This window comes from Dermacentor andersoni, chromosome 1 (assembly GCF_023375885.2).
Source record: "Dermacentor andersoni chromosome 1, qqDerAnde1_hic_scaffold, whole genome shotgun sequence".
Taxonomy (NCBI): domain Eukaryota; kingdom Metazoa; phylum Arthropoda; class Arachnida; order Ixodida; family Ixodidae; genus Dermacentor; species Dermacentor andersoni.
In genome coordinates this window covers 317,857,122-317,883,482 of record NC_092814.1, presented here as the reverse complement: position 1 = coordinate 317,883,482, position 26,361 = coordinate 317,857,122, and the positions used below count along the sequence as shown (strand labels likewise).

The window sequence follows — 26,361 nt, the reverse complement described above, 5'->3', positions numbered from 1 at the left end:
TTATTATTATTATTATTATTATATTATTATTATTATTATTATTATGGTAATTCCAAGTCCCACCCGCCTTTGAGTGTTAAACTAGGGTAGCTCAGATACGCTGTATTCGTTCCGTAGGCTGTAGCCAAGGTGAGGGGCGTTATTTCGATCGGCTCCATTCGATGACGTAGGGTAGCAGACATCAGGCAGTGCTTCGACGTTAACTTCTTCCAGGTGGTATTGGTAGAACCGACGCAGCCGCGAAATGAGTGAATGACTGCGTTGACACTCTTCGCTCGCGGTACCCATATATACGTATATATATGGGGGGCGGGTGGGAGAGGGAAAAGGCGAAGTGAGAAGGCGAGGAAGCGCTACTACTTCACACGACAGCAGCTGCGGGCAAACTGGTAAGTTGAGGTTCAAGGTCCGGCACGGTTTCTCCTACTTCTGAAAACTAAACACCACGCAAATATGTCAAGCGGACAAATGACACACGGCGTACTGACGCAAAGCCGTATTAAGGTACTGCGGCGTCGGGGCGAAACTACGGAAACGGTCGCACGTGAAATCAACACTTCTGTGCCCGCCTCCGCAGCTGTGCGCCTATGACATTGTGCAAGATCGCGGGGTCCATCCCGACCATGGCAGCCGTATTTCCACGGAGGTGATACACAAATGCGCTCGCGCACTAAGGTTAAAGGGCACATAAATATTCTACGGGGTCAAAATTACTTCCGAGTTTGCCACTGAGGCGTGCCTCATAATCCGATAATGGTTTTCGCAGGTACAGCCCCATAATTCAAATACAGTTTAACACTTCTGCCACTATTCTATTTTCCGTGTGAGGCAATGACAAAGCTAACCGTTACGGAGGATATGGCGCAGTACAACGGCTCAAGCAAACACCTCTGCATGGGTGTTCTGTGTATACTAAGCAGAAAAACAGCACCGGTGCCCGCAAGGTAATGTTTAACATCAACTCACACATCTCGTGTTGGACTGAACGTCGAAGAAATTACGCTTAACCATGAAGATTACCGCTAATTATCATCAATCAAAGCATCCAGCACAGAAACCTTCGCTTACGTCGATTCCCACAGTGCGTACGTTCTGCACATTTTTTTTAACTTGTGTTAAACACTGCCAGCAGGTGAGCTTGATACCGTTTCTTCACTTTACGTAATTAACCCTGTGCGTAGCTCGGAGCATGCATCCGTGATTTCTTTCAGTTGTAATTCATGACATGCAAGGGAATATAAAAACTCGCCAGTTTCAGGCACAGACTTTTGGTTATGCTCGTCATTTCGATAAGGAGAGCTCTTAATCCACCTACAAATATCTTGCACTTGCGCTTATTGCTCTCTCGTAAGAGAGAGAGAGAGAACAACTTTAGTGAAAATGCCTGCAGAGTCGGTTAGGCTCCCTCCACGCAGGGAGGACAAGCATTTACCGCGACCCGGCCACTACGTCAGTCTCGTGCATTGTGCTCCTCGAGGTCTTGGTTCCTCGCTACTTCCACGGATCCGAGAGGGCCGCCGCCCCCTTCCTCGGGGTGCTGCCCCCCTTCTCCTCGGTTTCGCGAAGTCGCTGCCTCTCTAGAGCTGCCGAGACCTGCTGGACGGCCTTGAGTTGTGTATCTTGGTCATATCTCCTCGTTGCGGCCTCTAGCTGCGGCGGGATCGTCGTTTTCTCGCTGGCTTCTCGTGGATTTGTACTACAGTCCCAAAGGATGTGAGCCGCGGTGGCTCTCTCCTTAGCGCACAGTCTACACACGTCACTCGCGTACACGCTCGGACACACGTGTTTAGCTAGCACCGGGGTGAGCAGGGACCCCGTCTGTAATTGCCTGTATAACACTGCCTCCTTCCGGGTAAGCCCCGGGTGAGGTGGCGGCATAGTCTGTCTGTTAAGTCTGTACCACTTCACTATTTCATTGAAGGTGGTCATCTTGTCCTTGGCACTGCACCGCGACCAACACTCCGAGTCGGCCGTGCTTGCAGCTGCGCGGTTGGTTAGTCCTCGCGCGGCCGAGTTGGCCTTCTCGATGTGGTTCACGTTCCCGCTTTCCGACACGTCACTACCCATGTGGGCCGGAAACCACTTGATCACCACAGCGCTTTTGCGTCCGATGTCTTCGGCCTTGCGCAGTATGCGCGCAGCCTCACTACATACCCTACCCTTGGCGTAGTTCTTCACTGCCGTTCTAGAGTCACACAACACTGTAGTGCATCCAGGGTCGGAGACGGCCAAGGCGATGGCCACCTCCTCCGCCCGGTGCGCCTCTCGAGTCCGGACGCTCGCCGCGGTCTTCGTTGCACCCGTCGATGCCCCGACAGCCACCACCGCGTATGCGTCGCTGCTCCCTCGGTACTCCGCCGCGTCCACATAGATGGCGCCTTCTTTTCTGGCGTGGAGGTCCACGAGAGCCCTGGCCCTCGCCAACCTCCGCTACTTGTTGTGCTCGGGGTTCACGTTCCTCGGGATCGGGCAGACCCTGAGCTTTCTGTTGATGCTATCCGGTCTAGGTGCGTCTTTCTGCTGCTCGCCTTCCCTCGGCTCGAGGCCAAGGTCCCGCAGTATCTTTCTTCCGGTTCTCGTTTCAGAGAAACGCTCGAGTTGTGCCGTTCTCTGTGCTTTGGCTATTTCGTCAAGCGTGTTGTGGACTCCCAGCGCCATGATTTTTTCGGTGCTCGTGCTCCCGAGGAGGCCGAGTGCCGCCTTATACGCCTTGCGTATGGTGGCGTCTATCTTGTTACGTTCGCTCGGCCTCCAGTTGTGGAAAGCGGCCACATACGTTATATGGCTAACTGCGAAGGATTGAACGAGCCTAGTCAGGCTCTCCTCCTTCATCCCCGCTCTTCTGTTGGACACCCTCTTGATGAGTCTCATTGCCGCGGCCGCTTTGGCCGCGAGCTTGTTGACCGTTTCACCGTTGACTCGGTTTCGCTGGATGAGCAGCCCGAGCACTCGAATCTTCTCGACCTCCGGTATTACTTCTCCTCCCGCTGTCTTGACCGTGATCTTGGGCCGCTCGTACTCGACTTCCATATTCTTTCTTTTCCTGCCAGCTCCTGTCGGTGGAATCACCAGCAGTTCTGACTTGGCCGGAGAGCAAACGAGTCCAGACCCGCCCAGCTGCTCCTCGATGGCGTTGACCGCTTCTTGCAGCGTTGTCTCGATGTGTCCGTCGCTTCCTCCCGGTACCCATAGCGTAACGTCGTTGGCGTAGATGGTGTGTCGGACTCCCGCTACTCTTTCTAGCCGGTTGGCCACCCCGATCATCACGAGGTTGAAGAGAAGCGGGGAGATCACCGAGCCCTGCGGAGTTCCGACGCTTCCCAGCTTCTTCTCTTCGAGCTGCAGGTCTCCCGCGCAGATTTCGGTGGTCCGTTCCGTCAGGAAGTCTTTGATGTGCTGGTATGTCCTTCTACCCATGTTTAGTCTGGATACTTGGACCAGGATAGCCGAGTGCCTCACTTTATCGAAGGCGCTCTGCAAGTCCAGCCCGAGTATGGCTCTGTTGTCCTTGGTGCCCGTCGTATCGTCGATGATCTCGTTCTTCAGTAAGATCATGGCGTCTTGCGTCCCGAGCTTCTTCCGAAATCCGATGATGGAATTTGGGTAAAGCTCCGATTCTTCCAGGTAGTGGGGCTTATACTGCATTGACGTCGTCGTGGTGGTGGTGGGAGAGGGGGAGGGCAGGGCAGAAAACTTTTTTTTTCTTTTTTGAAGGAAAGGGGAAAACGGATAGAAGGGGGGGGGGCTGCTACGCATGATAGTCCCTCGCAACCTTCTCAATGGGCCCACGATACCGCGCCTGGAGCATCGCAAGGCAGCCTCCCCCTGCTCTTCGCTGCCTATTAATTTACGTAGGAACAAGGGTGGTGGGTGCTTAGGGTACCCCCACATGATGTGATTCAAATTGGCTTTGGTTGTGCAGCAAAATTTCCAGCTAGGTGAGTGGTAGAGAGTGGTGTCGATGAGGTGGGGGGGGGGAAGGAGAGGGCCAGGTGTGAATGCCACTGTCTCCACAGCACCTCGCACCTGCGCGAGGATTTGTTTATTAGCTGCGGGAAGATTAAACGTGCTAGGCGGTAGCGGCTACGGAAGTGAAAAGTTGGAAGGCGATACCGCGCAGTTAACGTAGCCGCTGCCGCAACGGAGCCTGGCTCATCTAATGCCTGCGCCCGGACCGTAAATAATCGGGCGCAGGCTTGAAGCGCTTCGTTTCTGGCAAGACCAGCGTGCGCGGCAGTCCATATTGTTATGTTCCCATTCACAGAAACGAAGTGCACCAATGCAGCCGTATACACTTGAACTAAAGCGTCAAATGCCTTTTTTCTCTACAGCGCTGCCAGCGAACGTATTTTGTGCAATAAACCAGTTTCATTCTACCTTCCCATTTATTTGCCATCGTGGTTTAAGTCAGCAAAATTTCTGCTCATGCGAACGTAGCTCGTCCGATATTCAGAATGAGGTGCTTCTTCTTGCTTTCATTGCAATTAGTATGTAGGACTTACGTAGAAAAACCTTCCTGTCCGCTTTTCCTTCTGTGTAGCTTGCAGGACCGCAAAGGTGAAAAATTATTGCTAAGAATGAGCAAAAAACTACGACATTTTGGCACTACATGGTTCCGGCTTATCGCTAAACAAGTTGAACATTAAAACTTTAAAACATTTAGAGCCCTGTAGGATAATGTCCACATACAGATAATGTGCATTGGCTCTTCATTTAACGCGACGCTATTTATGAAATAAAAGCTGGCTATCCTATACTATGCATTATCTTCTGCTGAGTTATGATGCATGAACCCCAATAAAATTTGTCACGAGCCTCAGACTTCATTGTAAACCAGTAAAAGAGATATGCACGGCGACAACTATCTGCATTGGAAAATTAATCATAATAAACTCCTAGCGACTGTGAAGATAGCGATTTGTTTTCTTCACTATAAGCCAATGTTTCACCGTCTCCTCCTAAGACGGCGGTGATCGGACTTCAGTTTTGCGACATAACTTCCACAACAGCATGTAGCAAAAAACACCCTTGGGTGCGGCCATAAACGTCAATGGCTGTTGCAACGTCATACTGCGCTGACGTGTCGCTATTCACTCTCAGCATGCGGAGTCTGAACCGCCTCGACGCGTGAAATGGAGTCAGAAGCTGATGAAGGGAAGCTTTCATTTTCTATCGTCTCCAAAAAGTTTTGGCTTCCTTGGTTTCCTCACCATACATCAGCAAACACGGGGTTTGGATAGAAAAAACCGGCCTGACGCAAAGATGAGTAATGTATAAACGTGCAGAATTCTCCCGATGTCTCAAGCATCCGTGACTGGAAGAATGGATTGATTTCAGTTCACGCCAGCGTCACCAAACCTTATGAAAAGCCTTTCTATAGCTGCTCAAAGCGCATGAGAAAGCGATTGAAGCATCCTCATGTGAAGAGCAGGCAGTCGCAGGAATGCACTCAGCTTCTCTAGACTAGCCTATCTAATAAGCTTCGTCTTCCTGAATACACGTACACTTTTCAAGGCAAAACACTTCGTTGTATGGTTTTAGCCTTTGGAAATTCCCCATAAAAGCTACAAGAATAATTCTTGTCAGAGATTCTCGTTTTGTATGCAGTGCAGTCGACAAGACCAAAATTGGGCTCCTTCGAACACATGTTGTTCACAAGCTTCACATCATCTCTGCTTAGTTCACTTACTGCGGCTACCAGGCCACCGAGCCATTCATGTTACGGCAATTTCACCTGCATGTGCTTCTTTTCATCGTACGGTGGTCACTATGCTTCCACGTTGCAACTATTACTTATATCACTGCCGGTTGGATATACATAGCTTTCGATGGGAGCAAAATGCAAGAACGCCCGTGCACCGCGCATTGGGTGCACGATGAAGAATCCCCGGTGCTCAAAATTTATCCACCTATTAGAGTCACTATGGCGTGCCTCGAAATGAGAACGTGGTTAAGGCTCATAGGACCCCGGAATTTATTTTAATTTCATATTCAAAAGCTTAATTTTTAACGAGGACAGAAAATGCCCTTCACTAAAAACATGCATAGTATTTCTACATACACATTATTCTTGGAACCGGTAGGTGTGTCCCTGAAGGCGATTTGCAGTTGCAAATTAAATCTTACATTGGTGTGGTAGACCATCCCACCGCTTAATGTTGCAGTGAAGCAATTAAAAGAATTTCCACCAGCGTTTTCATGTGCCGATGGGGAAAGGTGATGGTGTCAGGGGGCGTGCTGGGTACCAAATGTGAAATACCAAATGAAACAATTTATGATAACTCAAAGGGAAGCTCATTACTTTTCGCGGCGAGATCAGGATGCCTTAGAACACGCTCCTGTAAAGCAAGATATAAGAAGGAAAAATAGGCATGTGTTTGGCTGCGGTCAAGCTGGCGAAACGATGGAGCATGTTTTATATTGAACGTGAAGATGGCTTCCCAGAAGTCGATTTAGGCACCACTGGCCTCCTTGAAGCCCTTGGGTTCAGCGAGAGCAGGGGAAAAGTAAACATGTAAACAATAGAGATTAGTAAGAGGCGATTGGAAGATTGGTGGAAGAAAAGTAGGGAAATGACAAATAAAGGAGACTTAGAAAAGCAAAGTTGCAATAGAGGGTCAGAAAATGTGGTTGTGAAAGTTCATAGTGTTTTTTTTATTTTTTTTTATTTTTTAACTTGGTTAGTATATTAGGCACTATGATAGCAAGAGCTTGGTGGCGCAATCAACCACCCCGTTCCAAAGCGGACGCTCCTAACATCCATCCGCATCCACCCATCCATCCATCGTCCATCAACGGACCGCCAGCAGCGCAACATGCGTCGTAGTCAAGGCTTATTTCTTTGCAACGTTATTATCAGTGATTATAAAATAGAAACTAGCTTTCCTCTCTGGAGTCTCTGGAGCAAAAAAAAAACGACTTCGTTGAGCGGTCTTTTTAGCCAGTAATGCGTGATTTCGCGTGATAGGCCTCACGTTGGAAGTACGCTTGAAGTTTTCACGGCTGCGGCAGCGAAAGCCGACAGCTTGGTGCAGCAACAAAGGCTGCTTGAGAGCCGACACGCGGTCGTTTCACCAACGCGTCGGTACGGAATCATAAATAAACAACCAGCAAACCCTGAGGCCTCAGGAGAACTCCTGAGGCCTCTGAGATACGGGCCCCACCAGCGTCCCATCGGCACTACTTCTTCGCGAAAATCATGATAATCCTTTATCACGACTTTAGCTTCAAAGAACGAGATTTTCTCTTTAACAGTTAGTGCAAACACTTCTTTTTCTTTTTTCCAGCAGTGTATAGTGGTCAACGTAAAGTATTCGATAATATTTAAAACGTATTCGAATTTTCGAATAATGACTACTTTATTCGAGAACCCAATGCACTGGAATAATATTCGATTGCCACTTAGTAACGACGGTCACAATGGCTTTATAGTCACTGTGATGTACACTGGTCTGCATACTCGCAACAGCAAACACATGCTATGATTATGTAAAATAGATGCACGTACACCACTGGTTGGTCGGTTAGCAATAATTCTACAACACGAAACGGGCAAACCACTCCCTTTTCCGTCCCGAAACATACACATTTATATCACTCACAACCACCCCACAGATAGTACCATCGCACTTGAGTAGCCATTTACCTTACGCGGCTATGGGCCATTGAATTTGCTTGCTTGGTAACGGGGGTATGAGCCATTGCCCACTGGGGTATGGGCCATTGATGATGGCAGTTTTCGACATGCCATTGTGTATGTTGCACGCGTGGTTAGAAAGAATGTAAGAACTGTTCGCTTCACTTTGCTCAGTGCTTGTAGCCTCTCGCTTATGGGGCTATAAGCCATTCCATATTTTGCTTACTTACGGGCGTATGAGTCATTGATGATGATAGTTTTTGTGTACGGACATGAAATTTCTATGGTACCCTCGTTACATTCAGCTCCGCTGTAATAACAGATGGTGTGAGATAAAAAAGAGGGTCAGTAGGAGCGGTACGAGCCGTACCCTTGCTCTTTTCGGAGGGTGGGTGTTTGGGCATAACAATCGGCAAGTTATTTTTAAGTGTTAGTTTTCCTTAGCTCGTTTCTCAGTTTTGGGTCGTTGGCGCTGTCCGCACAAGAGCGCCGAACCCAGAGATTCTGCAATCTGCAGTTTCCAGGGATGTGTGCCACTGGTTATGGGCCGTCGTCGCCTCCCCGTGCTTGTGACGCCGTCATTTTCACATCGGCGTCGTCACACCAAGTCGTCGCTTAGCTATCTCACGTAATTGTCGTCATCAAATTCTTATACAGTTGATGTCACGCCATCATTGTCACACCATCGTCGTCCTACAACGTCGTCAAACAAGGCTCGGCAGGCGGTCTTCTTCACATGATCCTCATCATACAGATGTCGTGATGCCATCATCATCATACACTCGTCGTCATCCTTTTGTCACACCTTTTTAATCGTTTAATCGACGTCATTCTGTCATCATTTCATCACAATGACGCCGTCGTCATTAAGCCGCGAACATGCCGGCAATATGCCATCGCCATATCCTCATAGTGAAGCCATCATTGCCCTTCCATTGTCGTCAAGTCAACATCGTCATACCATCGGTTGTCATCCCATTATCATCATGCCGTCGTCGTCGTACTGTCCTCGTTATACTAGCTTCATTATTTCAGTATCGTCATGCCACGGTTTCGCCGTCGTCTTCATAGAGCCTTCGGAAGCGCTAAGATATCCGTAGAACTCCCTTGAGCGCTCGACAATTAAATATGAGGGCAGTAGCTTAAACGAGAATGCTATGAAGCATTCTTTTTTCACATTGAACCATCATGAAATAAGCGACACCATCAAAATTCCCAAGAGATTTAGGGAATACGAGAGAGGTAGCGCTTGAATATTCATACTACAAACTCTAACCGTACTACGTGTTTTTTCATCGACTTTCATTTTCCCTTAGCTTATCAATTCTACACTCCAAGTAAAACAACAAATATTTCCCCTATGTTTTCTTGGTTTGAATTTCTGTTGATTCCATATTAGGTAGGGTACCTTCAAAGTGCTAGAATAAGGCACGATGAGACATGAAAGAGCAGGGGCGCTATGAAGAAAGGCCTGGAGTTCGGCCAAGCTTGTGCTCTTCGCGCGCTCTGCAGACCCCGTCTGATAAATGAACTAGTCGTGTGGAGACATGACATTTAACCCCAGGGACGCGTCTACTTTTATTGACTAACATCACTTGCACGTCACCTCATGGGCGGGCGGCAAAGACAGACTCACGTGGTCTAATCCTAGGGAGCCTTCTTTCATTTGTTTATCGTTCCACAGAATGCATATGCCGTGCAAAAATTTGTAACAAGAAATATGTTTTGTAAGTTGTATTACAAGCTTTGTGAAAGTTTCGCAAAATATTTTAAAAGAAGGGACCCACCGGACGCGACATCAGCTGAAGACTTCCAATGCACTGACATCAAACGCACGTTTCCACCAAAAACGACGTAGTATATGTGTACGCAGCCGCACAATATCCCGAACGAGGATGCAGAATGGCCATGGTCATCAACGCAAGCCTTTCCGAAACTGCAAGCGGCTCAATAAACGGAAGAAGCGTGACTCAAGCTGTGGAGCCGTCGCTCTAGCTGCGGCGGATGGCTTCAGAACCGGCCAATCCGTAACCATTCCAACTGATTCAGAAGACGCCTGCCGACATTTCCTGAACGGCAGAACAGGCCACCGCGCACTCCGTGTATTCCTCGAGCTGAGAGGCGCCGTAACACTTCATACAACACAGCCACAGCCGATCCAACACAAGGTCCTGTGGGTGCGGGGACATGCAGGAATGCCGGGGAACGAAGAGACGGACAGGGTGGCTCAACGGTACACAATCCGAGTACCCGAAAGCTATACACTCGAAAGTGGACCTTCTGTTCGAAATGAATAGTCGGATTTGTTGGCACACGACTGCAGGGGAACCAGGATACGATATCCCCCCTCACATAAATCACTCACGAGGGAGGAGGTCACTGATTCGAGACAGCTACAGGCAGGAACCTTGCCCAACATAAGTCTACCCAGTAAAACGTGTACCACGCCAGATGCGCAGTTAAATACCCTGAGCCCAAAATGTATGAGATCTCACGGGAATGCCAACATATGACAACAGTCCCCAAAATCATAAATCCAAGTGGGGATCAATGGCAGGTACTGCTGGCCGGCTACCGCTGCTAGGACCAAATTGGTCTCGTGCAGCGAGAACGCAGGGCAGCTGAAACTGCTGGAGCCCTGGACAAAGGGTGCCGCCCCTGCTAAAGCCAGTAAAGAGTGTCAAAAAAGACCCTGACAGATTGCCACAAAAGACGCTGTAAATAGAAACCAATAAATGTTTTGGATGATGATCATGATGATGATGAAGCAGACGGCGCGCTCCCCTGCACAACGATGTGTGCGTAGTGCCCACGTGGGCACTTCTTGCCTTCTGGACGGGGAATGATACAACTCAACAATACAAGAATGATACAACGATGCAAGTCACTAGAAAGAGGTGATACGACTACGAAGGGGCAGACTGCAGGCGCTTCGCGGAGTCTGCAGAGAGACAGGGAAGCATTCACGTTGACGTCTTGCATTGCTTGACTGCCCTGACGCTTTACCTCTCCTAATAGTATGTGGAGAATGCCAAAGCTTTAGCTCGGGAGCCCTCATCGTTTCATTGCAAAAGCAATTATATAGAGACTTCCAGGAACATTTCCGCCGTCACCGTGTCCGTGATATTCCGTATAAAGTCCAAGTGCGATAACAGCGTGGCAGCGAGCTGCATGCTATAGGTGCGAGTGAGAGCGTGCGAGGATGAGCCGAAGATGGCTGGTCGATCTCGCTCGCTCAAGGGTGGAAGACGGGGAGCAAGCGCGCCGTCTTCCATTGTGTGCAAGGCACCGAGAGAGGGGCGAATGGAGGAGAAGGCACGTTCTCCTATGGCGGCGTCTGCGTATGGCACGGATTAGCGCGGTCGCGCCGGCCCTATCGTGAAAGCGACAGGCGGTCGGTACATAGTAGTAGGTGTGGCGTTGCCTGATGGTTTAGTGTGCGCGGTGCTTGCCCTGCTTAGTACGCGTTGAAGTGAGAGACAGCACTATAGTCAATTCGCTCCCTGCATATGCCGCTTTTCGTTACGCCAACATTTTCACAGCGACTGTCCGCAGTCATGGACTGAGATGTGTTCGTGTTTCCCTGCGCACGCAGAAAACAATGCTTGTGAATTAAGTGAATACGCGAATGTTTACAAGCTTACGGCCAATAAAAGTACTATCCTCCCTCCGTACAGCAGCCTAATAATTTGCTATTGCAGTCGATGCTTCGCCTCGTGCGAAACTGCCAGATTTATTTTTACTCAGACACCACAACAGTAATTTCGATGTGGTTTGCTGCATTTCAAATTAAAAGATAATATCAATTTTCTGAGACATTTTCAAAATACAAGAAAGCCAAGCGACATGTTTACAACTCTGTAATTCTGCAATGAAAAACAATATTACCGATAACTAAACTACGCCTATTAATACGGCTAGAGCAGATAAACGTGATCTATGATACACTTTTCTGAACTATAGCACGATGTTTTATTATGACTTTCGCAAGACACTTGTTAACATTGTAATAATTTCACGTAGTCTATGATTTCCTATATCACGTTTGCTCGCTTTATCTGCTCTAAGAGATGCACTTGATAGAAGTGCGTTTTCTGTTTTCGCTGGAGAATTATATATGTGTAATATTTGCATCCGTATATTTTTTCGACTTAGCCGTTCTTATCAATCATATTTAGAAATATGCACAGCAATAATTTGATATTGTGCTTCCCGAACTAGATAGCCTGTAACTTTATCTACTAAATGCAACAAATTTTGCCCGAATCTGAACAGCGGTTGTCTCATAAAAGTATTTTAGCGTTTTACATGTCTTTCCGAATAGTCAACATGCGCGCCATTGTGCCGCCCCACTACACATTTTTTTTTTTTTACTGGCTGCCGGTTTTGACACACTCTTAATTCAGCTGATTTCAGTCACAGCTGCAGCTCGCGAGTGGGCCAAAATAGAGTCTATCAGCAAAGCGCCATGACTCGCTACACAAGGTTTAGAAATAGAAGAGAGGAAAAAGAAGAACGACAGGGAGGCCACGCCCTCGCGCGCTGGCACGCGAGCCCCACGCGACAAAGGAGAATCTCTCTCGCGCTTTCGAACACGCAGCTAATCGTGGCGGATGCGCTTAGAACCATCGCAGGAAGGAACGGCATCGTCCTACTACCTGTCATGGGGATCAGTGTACCTGGCTGCATCGAAATTCACCGTCTCCTCCAAGGCTCCCTGTCAACCATCTCGGAAGAGACGCCCTCCCGCAAGACGCCTTCGTCGATTGCACTCGCCGCACTTCCAGATGGGGCCAAGGATGACGTGTCCTACACCTTCAGTAACTTGGCCATCGAGGACGTCCTCCCAGGTAATCGGGACCTTGTGCTCAAGCCGTGGTACAAGCTCGACGAACGCACTTGCGGCAGCCTCACAGGACATCCCAGCAGGCTGTTCCCGAGGGCCGAGTGGTACCCACCGGTTGAGATGGGCGTCAAGGACATCGTGGCTCAGTGTAACACCATGAAAGTACCATGGACCGCGCAAGGAACCTGGAACCAGACGCTGGTAGCATCGAGGTTCACCGTGCGCCTAATAATACAGAGGTAACGATCAATTCGTTTTTTTCTATATATCTCAGGACCACTGCGAACATCCTCATTATTATTATTATTATTATTATTATTGTTATTATTATTATTATTATTATTATTATTATTATTATTATTATTATTATTATTATTATTATTATTATTATTATTATTATTATTATTATTATTATTATTATTATTATTATAGCCACGAGAACAACATATACAACAGCATTTTTAGTAGGTGCTAAATTGGACCTCCTGTGTATGTACGATGCCGCTGTCTGCTATCATAGGAATTGCGTAAGGATCAAAAGGGGCAAATAAACAATTAAAAACCTGCATTGAAACACTTTTTTGTCACAAGGGGTAGCTTTTCTGACACCACACTGAGTCATAGACAAAAGTGGGGTATCAAAGGATGAAGTGCAGGCTTTTGCCCCTTTATGAAAAAAATGTCAAGATTGAACACACGACAAAAGTGCTTGAAACTACGGCAGGAAAAACTGACAGTAAAGCGAGTGGTGCATGAGGTAGTGATCCCAGTGCACCTGGGAAGTATTGTGTTAGGACACTTTTTTTTATTTTTTGTACATTTCTTTATTGGTTGGAATGAAGTCGAGTCTGAATAAATAAAATCGAATAGCGAACCTTCAATACCGCTTCGTGAGCACATTTCGGTCACTGCTTAACATCACGTTTTAAATACACGGGAAAATAGCAATTGTTGGAACACGCAGAATAATTGTTTGGCAATCTATAAAACATTTTTGGTATGGTTAGGATGAATTAGAATAAATTACGGTGTATCTTAATACATGGCTGTTGGATTTCGAGAACCAACATTACTGTGTACATTCAGCACAATTTTTCCTGCTTCCCAGATGGTTGATGACATGGTTAGTGTTTTTATTCGGAAGCCGCTGATAACTTAGAATAAAGCAGGCCAGGTTTCGTGAGACGAGTTGCAGCGTTCCTCGGAGCCTTGCTCGACGAATGCGCCTTTCAACAGCAGTGTTCACTGTCGCTATGTATTGTGAACGCAGTGCCCGAGATCCGAGTACGCGTGGAGTGGAAGCGACCGCGACCATGAGTGGCCAGTTCGTCGAGTGCGACCACGTGCCTTCGGCCGAGTACAGCCTCGACGTCTTCGGCCGCAGGCTACGCATCCACCCACGTGACACGCTGCCGCGCGCGTTGACAATGCTGAAATCCACCATGGCTGTGAGCAACGGCGACACTTACGGCGTGGCTGGACCAAGCAGCAGCATTTGGAGGCTACACGCGAGGTAAGCCAAACAACAGCCCAACTAAAACACTCCAGTCAATGTGTTGCCTCTTTTATTACTAATCCGTTTATGCCATCTTATCTCGTTAGATACACCGTGATTGTAAGTCTTCTATTTGGTCGTGCAAGCCAACGTGTCACGATCAACTACTGCCTAGGCCGATTTGAGGTAATCATGTAGCGCAATCTTTCATCGTTAAATATATGTCCAGCGAAGGTATTGTAACAGTTTCGTCAAATACCCATGTCGGATCTTGTAGAGGGTCATGTAGCCTAATCGTTAACACCCATTTCTGGCATCACAGTCAAAGCAACTGACACCAGGAGTGTCAGGGCTCTTAGGAGATAGAGAGAGAATGTGTAAATATGCAGACTGTGAAGAGCAAATATCTGGATCGCATAATCACCCGTTACATTCAGTCAAATATAACTTGAAATCATATAGAAAAAGAAGATACAAGATAAAAAGCTGCACCAAGTCTTCAACTTCGTAGCTGAGTGATATATAAAATATATATTTCTAAAATCTGCATGTATTGAGTCGTAAACCGGACAGCACCACTGGTAACTTTTTGTGAATTCGAAGACGAGAAGCAAAGCTAAAGGCTGCCGGCTTCTTTACTGTTTCACTTCTCCATGAACACCTGACCCATATACACCTACCATAAAAAAGGCACAATATAACGGGAGTAATAGATGCGAGAAAGTTCGTACGAAATTACGTGTTATAGATAAAAGTGTGGAGGATCAGAAAAAGAAGTACGATACACTCGCCGTAATTGCTTAGCGGCTACGGTGCTGGGCTGCTAAGCATGAGGTTGTGGGATCGAATCCCGGCCACGGCGGACGCATTTCGACAGGGGCGAAATGCGAAAACACCCGCGGATACTTAGATTTACGTGCACGTGAAAGAAACCCACGCCTTCCAAATTTCCGCAGTGCTCCACTATAGGGCATGCCTCATAATACGGTCGTTGTTCTGGCACGTAACTCCCCTTAACTTATTTTTATTTTAGAAATACCATAAGCCTACAACTGATATATAAATATTTCGAAAAGAAAACAAACAAGTACGCCAACTTAAGAATGAAGCGACGGAGAAAATGTGTTGCAGCGCGTTGTCGGTCCGCCGTGTATATAATACGCGAAAGCCCAAAGTCGCTGTAGCCACTTTTGCCTCGCAATCTCCAGTCTTCCGTGAGACCACTCGCTAGACCATATGGTGGTCAAGCATGGTGCTAAAGAAAAATACCGCCTTGTGGAATCCACGAGCCATTCTCATTCTGTCCTCAAAGGAGCGAAAGAAAAGCAAAGTTGTTAGCCACCCGACTGTAGAACGAAGAGATAAAAGAAACCCTTAAGGGTTTGTCAGCCTAGGTGATGTGCATTGGCTGACATCGCCTTCGCGATGTCAACAGCCACATGCATAGCGTATCCTGTGGGCGCACTGAAGACAGTAGAAAGTGGAAGAAAACGCGCCACGCAGGAGAATGCGACACAAACGGTTATTTTGTTCTCTTAGGAGGCATACGAAGTATTGCGTAACTGATTTTCCCTTTAGAGAAAAATCCAGAAACTCAGCTGAGTAGCCAGTCCCTCGTGCAGATATATACATCTGGATGCCGATGGAAAGCTTAGCCCTGACTCACAGTCCGTACCGCCCGAAGGGTCGAGGTCGCTTCGAAACTAAGGTATTCAAAACCACATGACACTCTATGTCCCGTTTAAAATCCAGCCGCAACGAAGTTTCATCTTGGCTACGTTGATTCTAAATGAGTAGCACCAGGCTATCATAGGTGATATCCTGGTGATATCATAGTATCACCAGGCTACATGTTTTCGCATTCCCATACGTAAGCAGTCTTGACTGCCTCTGCCGAATCTCTTTTCAATAAGAACATACAGGCATTTAAAATTTTCACTGCAGTTTGCCTTTTAGAAAACTAGCGAAAAAACCATATAGGATACGCGAATTGCACAGTGTCAAGCAACACTCTGTGAATAAGATCGGGAACCCGCTTTTTAAGTAACCAAGATGCGACGGGGGCGTCGAGTTACCTTATATGCAGTTATAAGCTATAATATGCTACCTTTCGGTACATTGCATCTATGACCAGAGTCTTTCTGGTTACCTAAAAAGAAGCCACTTAGCGCTTTTCGCCATTAACTAGACATTAAAGTTTAGTTTGCATCGCATCCACGCGTATTCCTCAGGACACGCGCAGCTCTTACGCCCTGACACTGGATCTTCAGTGCATCGTGAACTAAACAGGAAGCCAGACACTAACCTGCGAGAGTACTCCGATGCGCGCTGTCAGAGAATATAAGAAATGAAGAACATCAACAACTATACCACCGGATTCGCAGATCTATTTATTGTCCACCCTTTAAAAACGCCATAAACCTGCGTTTGCTCTCCTTTTCCTATTTATAATTTCGTTAAAGCACCAGCTTTGCGGCCAAACCCGAAATACGCGCGAGCTGTCGCCCGCTATTTCGCATTGCCGATATAAGCAAACTGCAACGTCCTTTCTCGACGCGCGTGAGACCGCAGGCCCGAGCGAAACGGACACGCAAGTGAGCACCCTCTCGCCGCCGGTCAGGCACAAACGAAAGACAAGACGAGCAGTCACATCGAGCTGCGCTGTAGCTATCGTAAGCCGCCGCAAACATACCGATATAGCAGAGCACATCACTTCTCGGCGTTGGCGTCAGTCCAAGCCGGTCCGGCCACGCTGCGGGGCGTTCGTGTTAAGCGGGCTGACGGCTGTACAATCAGTGCATTTTACCAGTGCTGACATATGGGGCAGAGACTTGGAGACTGACAAAGAAGCTTGAGAACAAGTTGAGGACCGCGCAAAGAGCGATGGAAGGAAGATTGCTAGGCTTAACGTCAAGAGACGGAAAGAGAGCGGTTTGGATCAGAGAGCAAACGGGTATTTACGATATTCTAATTGACATCAAGAGTAAAGAATAGAGCTGGGCAGGTCATGTAATGCGAAGTTTACATAACCGTTGTACCGTTAGGGTTACAGAATAGGTACTAAGAAAAGACAAACGCAGTCGAGGACGACAGAAGAGTAGGTCGAGCGATGAAATTACGAAATTCGCGGGCGCTAGTTGGAATCGGTTGGCGCAGGACAGGGGTAATTGGAGATCGCAGGGAGAGGCCTTCATCCTGCAGTGGATATAAAAAGGCTGATAATGATGATGGTTACGATGATGATGATGATGATGACGATTTACCGCCTATATCGACAGCTGCCATAGTTTTATTACAGCGACAGTTTTTGTCTCGAAAATCGAGACAAACGTTTCGTGATTTCCATATGGTTCCAGAGCTGGATGTCTAACCCCTGTGGGAAGAAACTTCCAGCTTTCCACAGCCTAATCACTGCATTTGTCTCGTGTGACATGTTTTCTAGGACGTCTCTGTCACCTGGCTTTTCCAATATTTTCCCTATACTTCAAGTATTCGTGAGAAACCCGCTCATTCTCAAGAAACGTTCAAGCTTCGCCCAGCGGCCGTTTGGGACGCTAGCGGCTACGTGTCCAGATGAGCTGCCTATAAAATAAAGCTTCGCGATTCAAGAAAAATTCGTCCAGGTTCGCGGAATAAAGCCAGTACCGACGGCTTTACGGGTTGGTCTGTACACCATCTGAGATAACCAGGAGTCCAGCTTAAGTGCACGCAGCACGAAGGCTAATCAATCGACAAATCGAAACACATGGATTCGTGTGGATGGCAATTTTCCCTTTCATGAACTTTCCTCCACCTTGCGCGCTTCAGTAGAACTGATTTCCGATGTTGTCTCCACGTGCTTGGAGATGTCAATTAATGCACCTTCCTGCTGCGATCTGCTAACTTCCTCGTCAACTTAGACGGTAGAAAGACCGCCAATGAAAGGCGTTGATCAGGAGGTTGATCTCTTCAGACCAGGACAAATTTTTCATAAGCTGATAAATTTTGTTTCTGAAAAACGGTGAAGGGTCTCCTATAAAGCGTCATACTACAGTTGAACTTAAAAGAAACAGTGAAAACGAGATTTCAAAAAGCGAATCTTTATTTAGCTTCCACTTTTCTTAAATTCTGAAAAAAATGCGAAATTTCGGGTGGATGACAATTTCCTCTTTCATGAGCTTTCCTCCACCTTGCGTGCCTCTGATAACTGAGTTTCCATGTCCGCAAAGCTCTGAAAATACGTTATACATATCGCAGAAGGCATTAGACAGCGTTTTATTTCACCGTTTACGATTAGGTGAGAGAGTGGTTGAAGTAATTCAAATAGCGTACGTATTCATCCATGTTCGCGTATGCTGCTGTTGTTCATTGCAAGCCCCATGTCTTCTACAGTTACGGTCTCTAAAGCTTCGTCAGCGCATAACTATTCCTTTGGCAGAGCTCCTTCATATAGACAAACCTTCTTTCCTAGATGTGTAAAAGATAAATCTGTCCTTTACTCGTTCTAAAGACATTGAAAGGATAGCTGTTTTGAACTATATTCGGTTAATTGCGCAGAACTCATCATTAGCAGCTTCACACAAGCTCAAACCATCAAAATGTTGTTTACCTCGATAGAGTATTCATTCACCTGCTGTAACAATTCTTCAAATTTTTCGTTTGCTAAGAGGACATTGACTGTCCTCGTGGCTGAGTCACACACAATTGCATCTTTTCCCTTCTTCCATCAGGTTCGCCCCGAACGGAGTAGACTGCAGCACGGCAATCACGACAGGAGTCGCCCGTCGTCTTGTGCGTCGCCGCACGTGTGGCTGCCGTTTGCTCGGCTGCACCTCGTCACAGCTGCAGCGGCACAACGGCCCGAAGCTCTGCAGGCGGCCTTAACGCCACGTCAGCTGTGCTTATCCAAACTGAGTCACTGACCGTGCGTTCTCTGCTGACCACGTGACCAGCGACATCAAAGTGCACTGCGTTCGCTGGCACGATGGTCACACGAGACGTTTGGGGGCGCACTGCCGCCTCCACTATGTTTAAGGGCTGGCGTGCCTGCGCAGGGTTTGGCGAGGACGTCCTCGGCAACCGCTGCGAGCTAGTCGCGGTGCCGCTATCGCCTTGACTAATGTACAACGAAACTGTGGCCCCGCTTCCGGCGAGTGCGTGGGCTTGTCTTTCGTAATATTCTTCATTTTCTCAATGCATTGGTGTGAAAATAGCGTTTTAATATGTGTTCAAAATACAGTTTTTTGCGATCGAAATATGTTGCTATGTTAGATTCCTGGAGCATGGTATTTGTGGGTGATGGTAATGGGCCCGAAATCGAATGAGCGCTGCACTCTATTTCTCACTGGAATTCTGCTTTTTTATTGATCACAATACCGTTCAAAAGCTACGACGTTATCTCGACAATCCTGCCTCGCGACAATGTGGCCAGACCAGACAGATGGTTTTGTTCGTGTGCTTGGCTGTAACATCCTGCAATGTAGTCTAATACACGGAAGCACAGGGTTGGCTGGAATTGGACGCCACGTCGCTCGAAACGAAGTCCTCCTAAAGCTGCCAGGATTCAACCTTCCTTTTTAAGGATTGCTTGGGGGGTAGCCGCCAAATACGAACACATACTCATGCATACAGAGAAATGTGTTCCTATCGCTCACACTTAAGAGGGGCTTGCGCACTGTACGTTCAGACGGGGATGAGGACGGGGGTTATTAGGATGAAGTAGAAGCACAATGATATGATTGCCCGGATTATTATTTTTATTATTACAATTATATCCCCACCCCCCTCAAACATTTCTTTTTAACTCTGGCAGCCCACAAACGCAGTATCCATTCCGATAACAATACGAAGCGCAGCGTGACCGTTTCCCTCGGTGACGATACGTAGGCTTGTACCCCTATCTTGAAAACATTTACTGGTCGTTCGTAGATGGGACAGCTGATGTTTGATTTAATTGGTTTACGAAGGTCATGAAAGTTGGCTTGCGCATATTCAGACCTACAAAACCGCTCAATATGTCAGTTCCCTCGCTGGTTTTGTAAAGTTCTAAAACGACAATAAATGTAAAAGACAGCGCACACAGAGAAGCGGGAGAAACAGGCCTAGGTATGTAGAAACTTGAATTTAGGCGCTGTCATTACCTTTGCAAATTTTATTATAACACTGATCACTTCAACCACATTGAAAGTGTTAAATCCAGCAAGACAGATAAATCAAAATATTTCTGGAGCTGCGTGTGCTCTCACAGTTGAAAAAAGAGCGCTCAAGATGCATGTATTGATGATGATGAAAATGGCGATGTCCCGAACCCTGCTGATGCCTTTGCAAAACATTGATGTTCTGTATTTGGTCGAAATATGCTTGAACCTCAAGTAACCTTCATTATCACTATGGTACCGTGTGTTCGCGTGTTAAGGATGTTACCTGCATGTAAGTAACACACTTCTACTCGACATATGATCATACTTTCGCTAGAAGTCGTTATTTGGTACCGGTTAAATACTCTGCGAAAAACTTACTAAACAGCGTTCGCGTCAACCCTAATTAAAAAGTATTTGACAATACTCGCCCTGTATTGTTGAGAAGGAATGAGACCTTGTGGTATATACAGCGTATCTACTTAGAGCACTGACAATTATCCTAAATGAATGCTGAACGCACGCGGGTAGCATTTTGGGTCGCAATTTCCCCGATGTTGGGAACACACTTGTTCGGCATGCTGATGGTAACATAACGCCATTAATAAAATGCAGGTCTTCAAATCACATGGGGAGATGGCGAGTGACGGGATATTGGAGAGCACGAGAAATCGCGCACAACTTGATCCAACAAACGAATTGACTGAACTAACACGGGAAGCAACTACAGGCACATTTCGACGCGCACACCATTGAACAAAATCAACTGGGTGCACTGTTTAACGAGCCACGACAATATATCCACGATTGCAATGGCAAGCAAAGACAATGTTTCTGTGCGAGGGCGCACCGATGGACAAGCCTGACAGTCAAGGTGAGGTGCGTCTTTTGATGACGTAGGGTCGCAGACATCAGGCAGTGCTGCGACCTAAACCTTTTCTGGGTGGTATCGGTAGAGCCGTCGCACGTGCGAAGCGAAACGAGCTAACGATATATATATATATATATATATATATATATATATATATATATGTGGGGGAGGGCGGGAGGGGGCAAAGGTGAAGTGAGAAGGCGAGGAAGCGCTAGTATTACACACGACAGCAGTTGCGGAAAATATGGTAAGTTTAGGTTCAAGGTTCGGTACAGTTTCTCCCATTTCTAAATGATAAACACCACGTAAATATGTCAAGCGGACAAATGACACGGCGTATTGACGCAAAGCCGCAATAAGGTTCTGTGGCATCAAGTCAAAACTGTGTAAACGGTCGCACGTGAAATCAACACTTCTGTGTCCGCCTCCGCAGCTGTGCGTTTGTGGCATTGCGCAAGATCGCGGGTTCCATCCCGACCGTGGCAGCCGCATTTCCACGGGGGTGATCTACAAACATGCTCGCGCACTCAGATTTAAGTGCACAACAAACAGTTTAGGGGCTCAGAATTACTTTAGAATTGGCCACTGAACCGTGCCTCAAAATCCGATTATGGTTTTGGCACGTACAGCCCCATAATTCAAATAAAGTTTAACGCTCGTGCCATGATGCTATTTCCCGTGCGAGGCAATGACAATGCTAACGTTCTCCGAGGTTATGGACAATGGCGCACAAAAACGACTCAAGAAAACGCCTCTAGCTCTAAGCACTGTGTACTACGCAGACAAGCCGCAGTGGTGCACGCACGATAACGCTAACTAACATCAACTCTCCACTGGTATAGGACTATAGGCTGAATAAATTAAGCATTCCTCATGAAAATCACCGCTAATCGTCAATCAAAGTAAAAAGCATAGAAAGGTTCGCTTACATCACTTCCTACAGTGAGTGTTAAACGCATAACTCTTTCTTTCAGTTTTTAACTTGTGTTAAACTGTGCCAGCACATGAGCTCGATCCAGTTTCTTCGCTTTACGCTTTACACCTGGAAGACCCTGCTGCGCAGCTCGGACTCTGAGCTCCAGCTCCGGCTCGTCCAACTGGCTGAAGAGGCTGCTGGGATCCAAGACCTCCCAGCCTGCATCTGAGGCGGCGGCACTCGCCCCCTGACCTGCGTGTCGTGGGGTGGGTAGATCACCTTATCCGTTGGACATTAAAGTTTATTCTATCTATCTATCTACAGTTGTAATTCATGTCATGCAGGGGAACATAAAAACTCGCCCTTTTCAGACACACTTTTGGTATATGCTCGTCATTTCGATAACGAGAGCTCTTATTCGACCTCCAAATATCTGGCACTTCCCGCTCTCGCGTAATTGCGGCTTATGCTGCTTTGATGACGTCGTAGTGAAGGCGATGGTATCGCAAAAAAGGGTCAGAGGGATAGCAGGAGGAGGGACCTACACATGGTAGTCCCTCGCAACCCTGTCAGCGCTCTCAAGGATAGCCTCCTGGATATCGCACCTGTAATTACGCAAGGAAGCCTCCCACTGTTATTAATTATTAATTCCTAATAATAATTAATATTGCCTATTAATTCACGGACAAACGAGGGAGGGAGAAGCTTAGGGTAGCCCAACATGATGTGATTAAGATTGACTTGGTTGTTGAATAAAATGTACAGCTAGAGGAGGGGTAGAGAAAGAGGTGGATGAAGTGAAGGAGAGGGCAAGGTGTGGGCCTACAGCTGTGGCCACTGCACTTCGCACCTGCGCGGGGATTTGTTTATTAGCTGCGGGAAGGTTAAATGTCCTAGGCGGTAGCGGCTACAGATGTCGTGAAAAGTTGGAAGTCGATGCCGCGCAGCTAACGTAGCTGTTGCTGCAATGGAGTCTGGCTGATTTAATGCCTGGGCCCGGAACGTAAATTCTCGGGAGCTGACGTGAGGCGCTTCTATTCTGGCAAAACCCGCGTACGCGGGAGTCCATATTGTTATATTCGCATTCACAGAAACGAAGTTCGCGAATGTAGTGCTATATATTTCAATATGTCTTAGCAGGTTGGTGGGAACCGGGACAAAGCCGTTGAAAAGTGTCACCTCAAGGGAACTTTTTGTTCGTCCTGTGAGAAATCACAACTTCACTGCATCAAAGGGAACTAAACTAGCTCCCTCAGAGTAGCTTAACGAAGGGTTCAGCATAAATTATTTATCAACAAAGAGGTCATTGTACTTATCGTAGTATGAGCTGACTGTCTTTTATCAACAAAGTGTGCTGCCTTTCATGCGCATTGGCACCTCTGGAAGCGGATGAAGGAAAGCTTTCGTTTTTTATCGCCTCCAAGAAGCACAGAACAATCACCAGCGAACTCGCCTTACCTGGTGATCCCATCAGCAGATTCGAGTTTTGGCTTCGCTGGTTTCCTTACCATACATCAGCAAAGACGGGTTCTGGATGGAAATTTCGGCCTGACACAAAGATGAATCCTATATCAACGTGACGAATTCTCCCGGTGTCTCAAGCATCCATGACTGGAAGATTCGACTGATCTCAGTTCACGCCAGAGCCACCAAACCCTATGAATGTGCTTTCTATAGCCGCTCATATAGCACATCAGAAAGCAACGGAAGCTTCCTCATGTGAAAAGCAGGCCCAGTCGCAGGAATGTACTCATCTTCTCTAGACTAGCCTATCTTATAAGCTTCGTCTTCCTGACTACACGCGCACTTTTCAATGTAGAGCACTTGGTTATATGGCTTTCGCTTTATGAAAGTTACACATAAAACTACAAGAATAGTTGTTGTCACAGATTCTGTTTTTCCATACAGTGCAGTGGCCAAGGCCACATATGCGGCCTCTTTCAACACATGTTATTCATAAGGTTCACATCATTTCCGCTTAGTTGACTTTCCATAGATACCAGGCCACCGAGCAATTCATCTTAAGAGAATGACCATTTCACCTGCACGTGCTTCTTTTCATAGTACGGTGGTCACTCTGATTCCACGTTCAAACTACTACGTCTATCACTGCCAGTTAGAGGTATACACCGCTTTCGATGGCGGGAAAATGCAAGAGCGCCCGTGTACCGCGCATTCGGATCAAGTTGAAAAACCCCTGGTGCTCAAAATTTATCCACCTCTTAGAGTCACTATGGCGTGTCTCATAATGAGAATATGGTTAGCGCACGTAAAACTCCGGAATTCAATTTAATTTTAATATCGATAGTTTTCTTTCACGGGTACAGAAAATGCCTGTCCCTAACAAAATGCATAGTATTTCTACATCTACATAATTCTTGGAACCAGTGGTGGTGTCCTACACGAAGATGTGCAGTCTCATTGTAAAGTTTCGTGGGATAGCCCTTCCCACCACCTATTTCTGGAGTGGAGCTATTAAAGAAATTTACACCAGCGTTTTCAGGTGCCGGTGGTGAAAGTTGACGGTGTGAAAGGGTGTACTCGGTACCAAATGTCCATCAAAGAACCGTCAGCAGCGCAACATGCGTCGTAGTCCAGGCTTTTTTCTTTTGAACGTTATTATCAGTGATTATAGAATAGGGAGTTAGAGTTCCCCTCTGGAGTAAAAAAAAAAACTTCGTTGGGCGGTCTTTTTAGCCAGTAATCCGTGATTTTGTTTCTTAGGTGGCTTATTATAGTCCTCACGTTGGAAGTACGCTTGGAGTTTTGACGGCTGCAGCAGTGAAAGCCGACAGCGTGGTGCAGTACCAAAGGCGGCTTGAGAGCCGACACGCGGTCGTATGATCAACGCGTCGCTATGAAATCATGACTGAACAGCCAGCAAACAAACCCCTAGCAACTCCTAGTGGCGAGAAAACTCACTGATGCACCTTCGCCGTCGGTATACATGCCTCAGTTAATAAGCATAGCTTACACATGGAAAGGATTTCCTTTTTTTTTTTTTTTGCTTCCGCAGACCCGGTGTTATAGCGACTGCACTGTACTACCTTAGTAATGCACTGCAGTTTTTTGAGCACTTTGATTTTCCGAATGGTTTTCTATTAAACGGAAACAACTTGTGATGAAAGCTTCGAAATCTTGCGTTGACCTTGTATAGTACTGTTGTGCTCCCGCGTTTAACATCAGTGTAAGGCTACAGCAAAAGGAACGTTTGCCAATCCATCTCCGATTACTTCTGCGAAAGGGGAAGATTTCCTTGTTATTGTGTTGCTATTTTATGCAGTCACTGCCATATTTCCTCTATTTATTTCTCATGAATATACATATGCAGATTCAAAGAGACAGATTACAAAAATTTTACCCGGTTACAATATTTAGAATCTGCCTCTTAGAATCTACCAACAGAAATTCTCCCTGTAGCCGCATTACTATCGAGCTCCAAAGAATTTTCCAGCACGCATTAGCAACGACACCTGACATAATCATTGTATGGACCAGCGAACACGAATCTCGTCGCGGTAACCAGCGCGTACATGCTGTAGCTAGAACACGCGGCTCCGAGGACCGCAAAAAGGGCACGCTGCAATCAGGAAGGAACCTATATTCCCCCAATAAAACACTAGTCTACCGGAGTACCGCCTCTCAGGCCAAATTTGCTTCCCGCCTTTAGAATCTCTCACACAAGAGGAAACTGTCCCTTGGCGACATTTACAAACGCCGTTCCCTATCTAATCCTCTTTGCCAGAATACGTCCCACCCTGCCCTCCTATAAATCTCCGTATTATGACGCGTACCCCAAACTTTAATCATACAACCGTGGATTTCTTACGCACACACTCACTCCGGCCTCTCCCCGATTTTCTTGCCACATCGCAAACCCCACACTCGTACAGCGGCACCCGCATGACCAAAGTGAGCTCGTACGGCGGGCGCAGGAGAAGACAGAACCGCGGAAGTCCTGGATTGAAGACCGCACGCTCCTCAACACGCGCTCTTCATCACGCACCACGAGCTATCGGCATTCGTTCCGTGCCCACTCCAAGGAGATGCGCTATTTTGGGTAGGGTGCGAAAAAAAGCGGTAGCTGATATATTTCTTTCTTTTTTTACGTCGAAGATGTTAGCTTCTAGTTATTCGGGATTTTTCGCGACGATGTCTTCACGCGAAAGAAAGAGAATGTCATCGATGATTACGATACTCCCTAATGCGAAATTGGAGCGCAGTTCTCTTAATGAAAGAAGTATGCACTTGAATATTTCGTATTATGATATAGGCTCAAGGATAATATTAGCAAGAGAACGCTGTGAGTAACGTGGCTGGCGCGGACAATATGTCTCGTGCGGCACATTGCAAACCGAGCGAAGTGTGGCGAGACTGCCTCGCTAATCGGGAGATCACGAGAGGCAGTGCGGGGGTGACGCGTCGGCGCGATTCATAGCAGTGGCTGAAGACGGACCTTCGCTCATGCAGCGCTTTGCTTC

The 26,361-nt window shown here is 47.0% G+C and overlaps 1 protein-coding gene and 1 pseudogene across 1 annotated transcript; one reads left to right on the top strand and one right to left on the bottom strand.

The window, feature by feature from the left end:
* Positions 1-1,491: 1,491 nt before the first annotated feature.
* LOC126548409 (uncharacterized) lies at positions 1,492-3,645 on the bottom strand (annotated as a pseudogene).
* Positions 3,646-11,747: 8,102 nt separating this feature from the next.
* LOC129380903 (uncharacterized) lies at positions 11,748-19,205 on the top strand. The gene is made up of 3 exons (XM_055063096.1): positions 11,748-12,721; positions 13,753-13,995; positions 18,687-19,205. Exons 1-3 carry the CDS (start codon positions 12,105-12,107, stop codon positions 18,838-18,840), a joined length of 1,014 nt encoding a protein of 337 aa, XP_054919071.1. The 5' UTR covers positions 11,748-12,104; the 3' UTR covers positions 18,841-19,205.
* Positions 19,206-26,361: the final 7,156 nt, after the last annotated feature.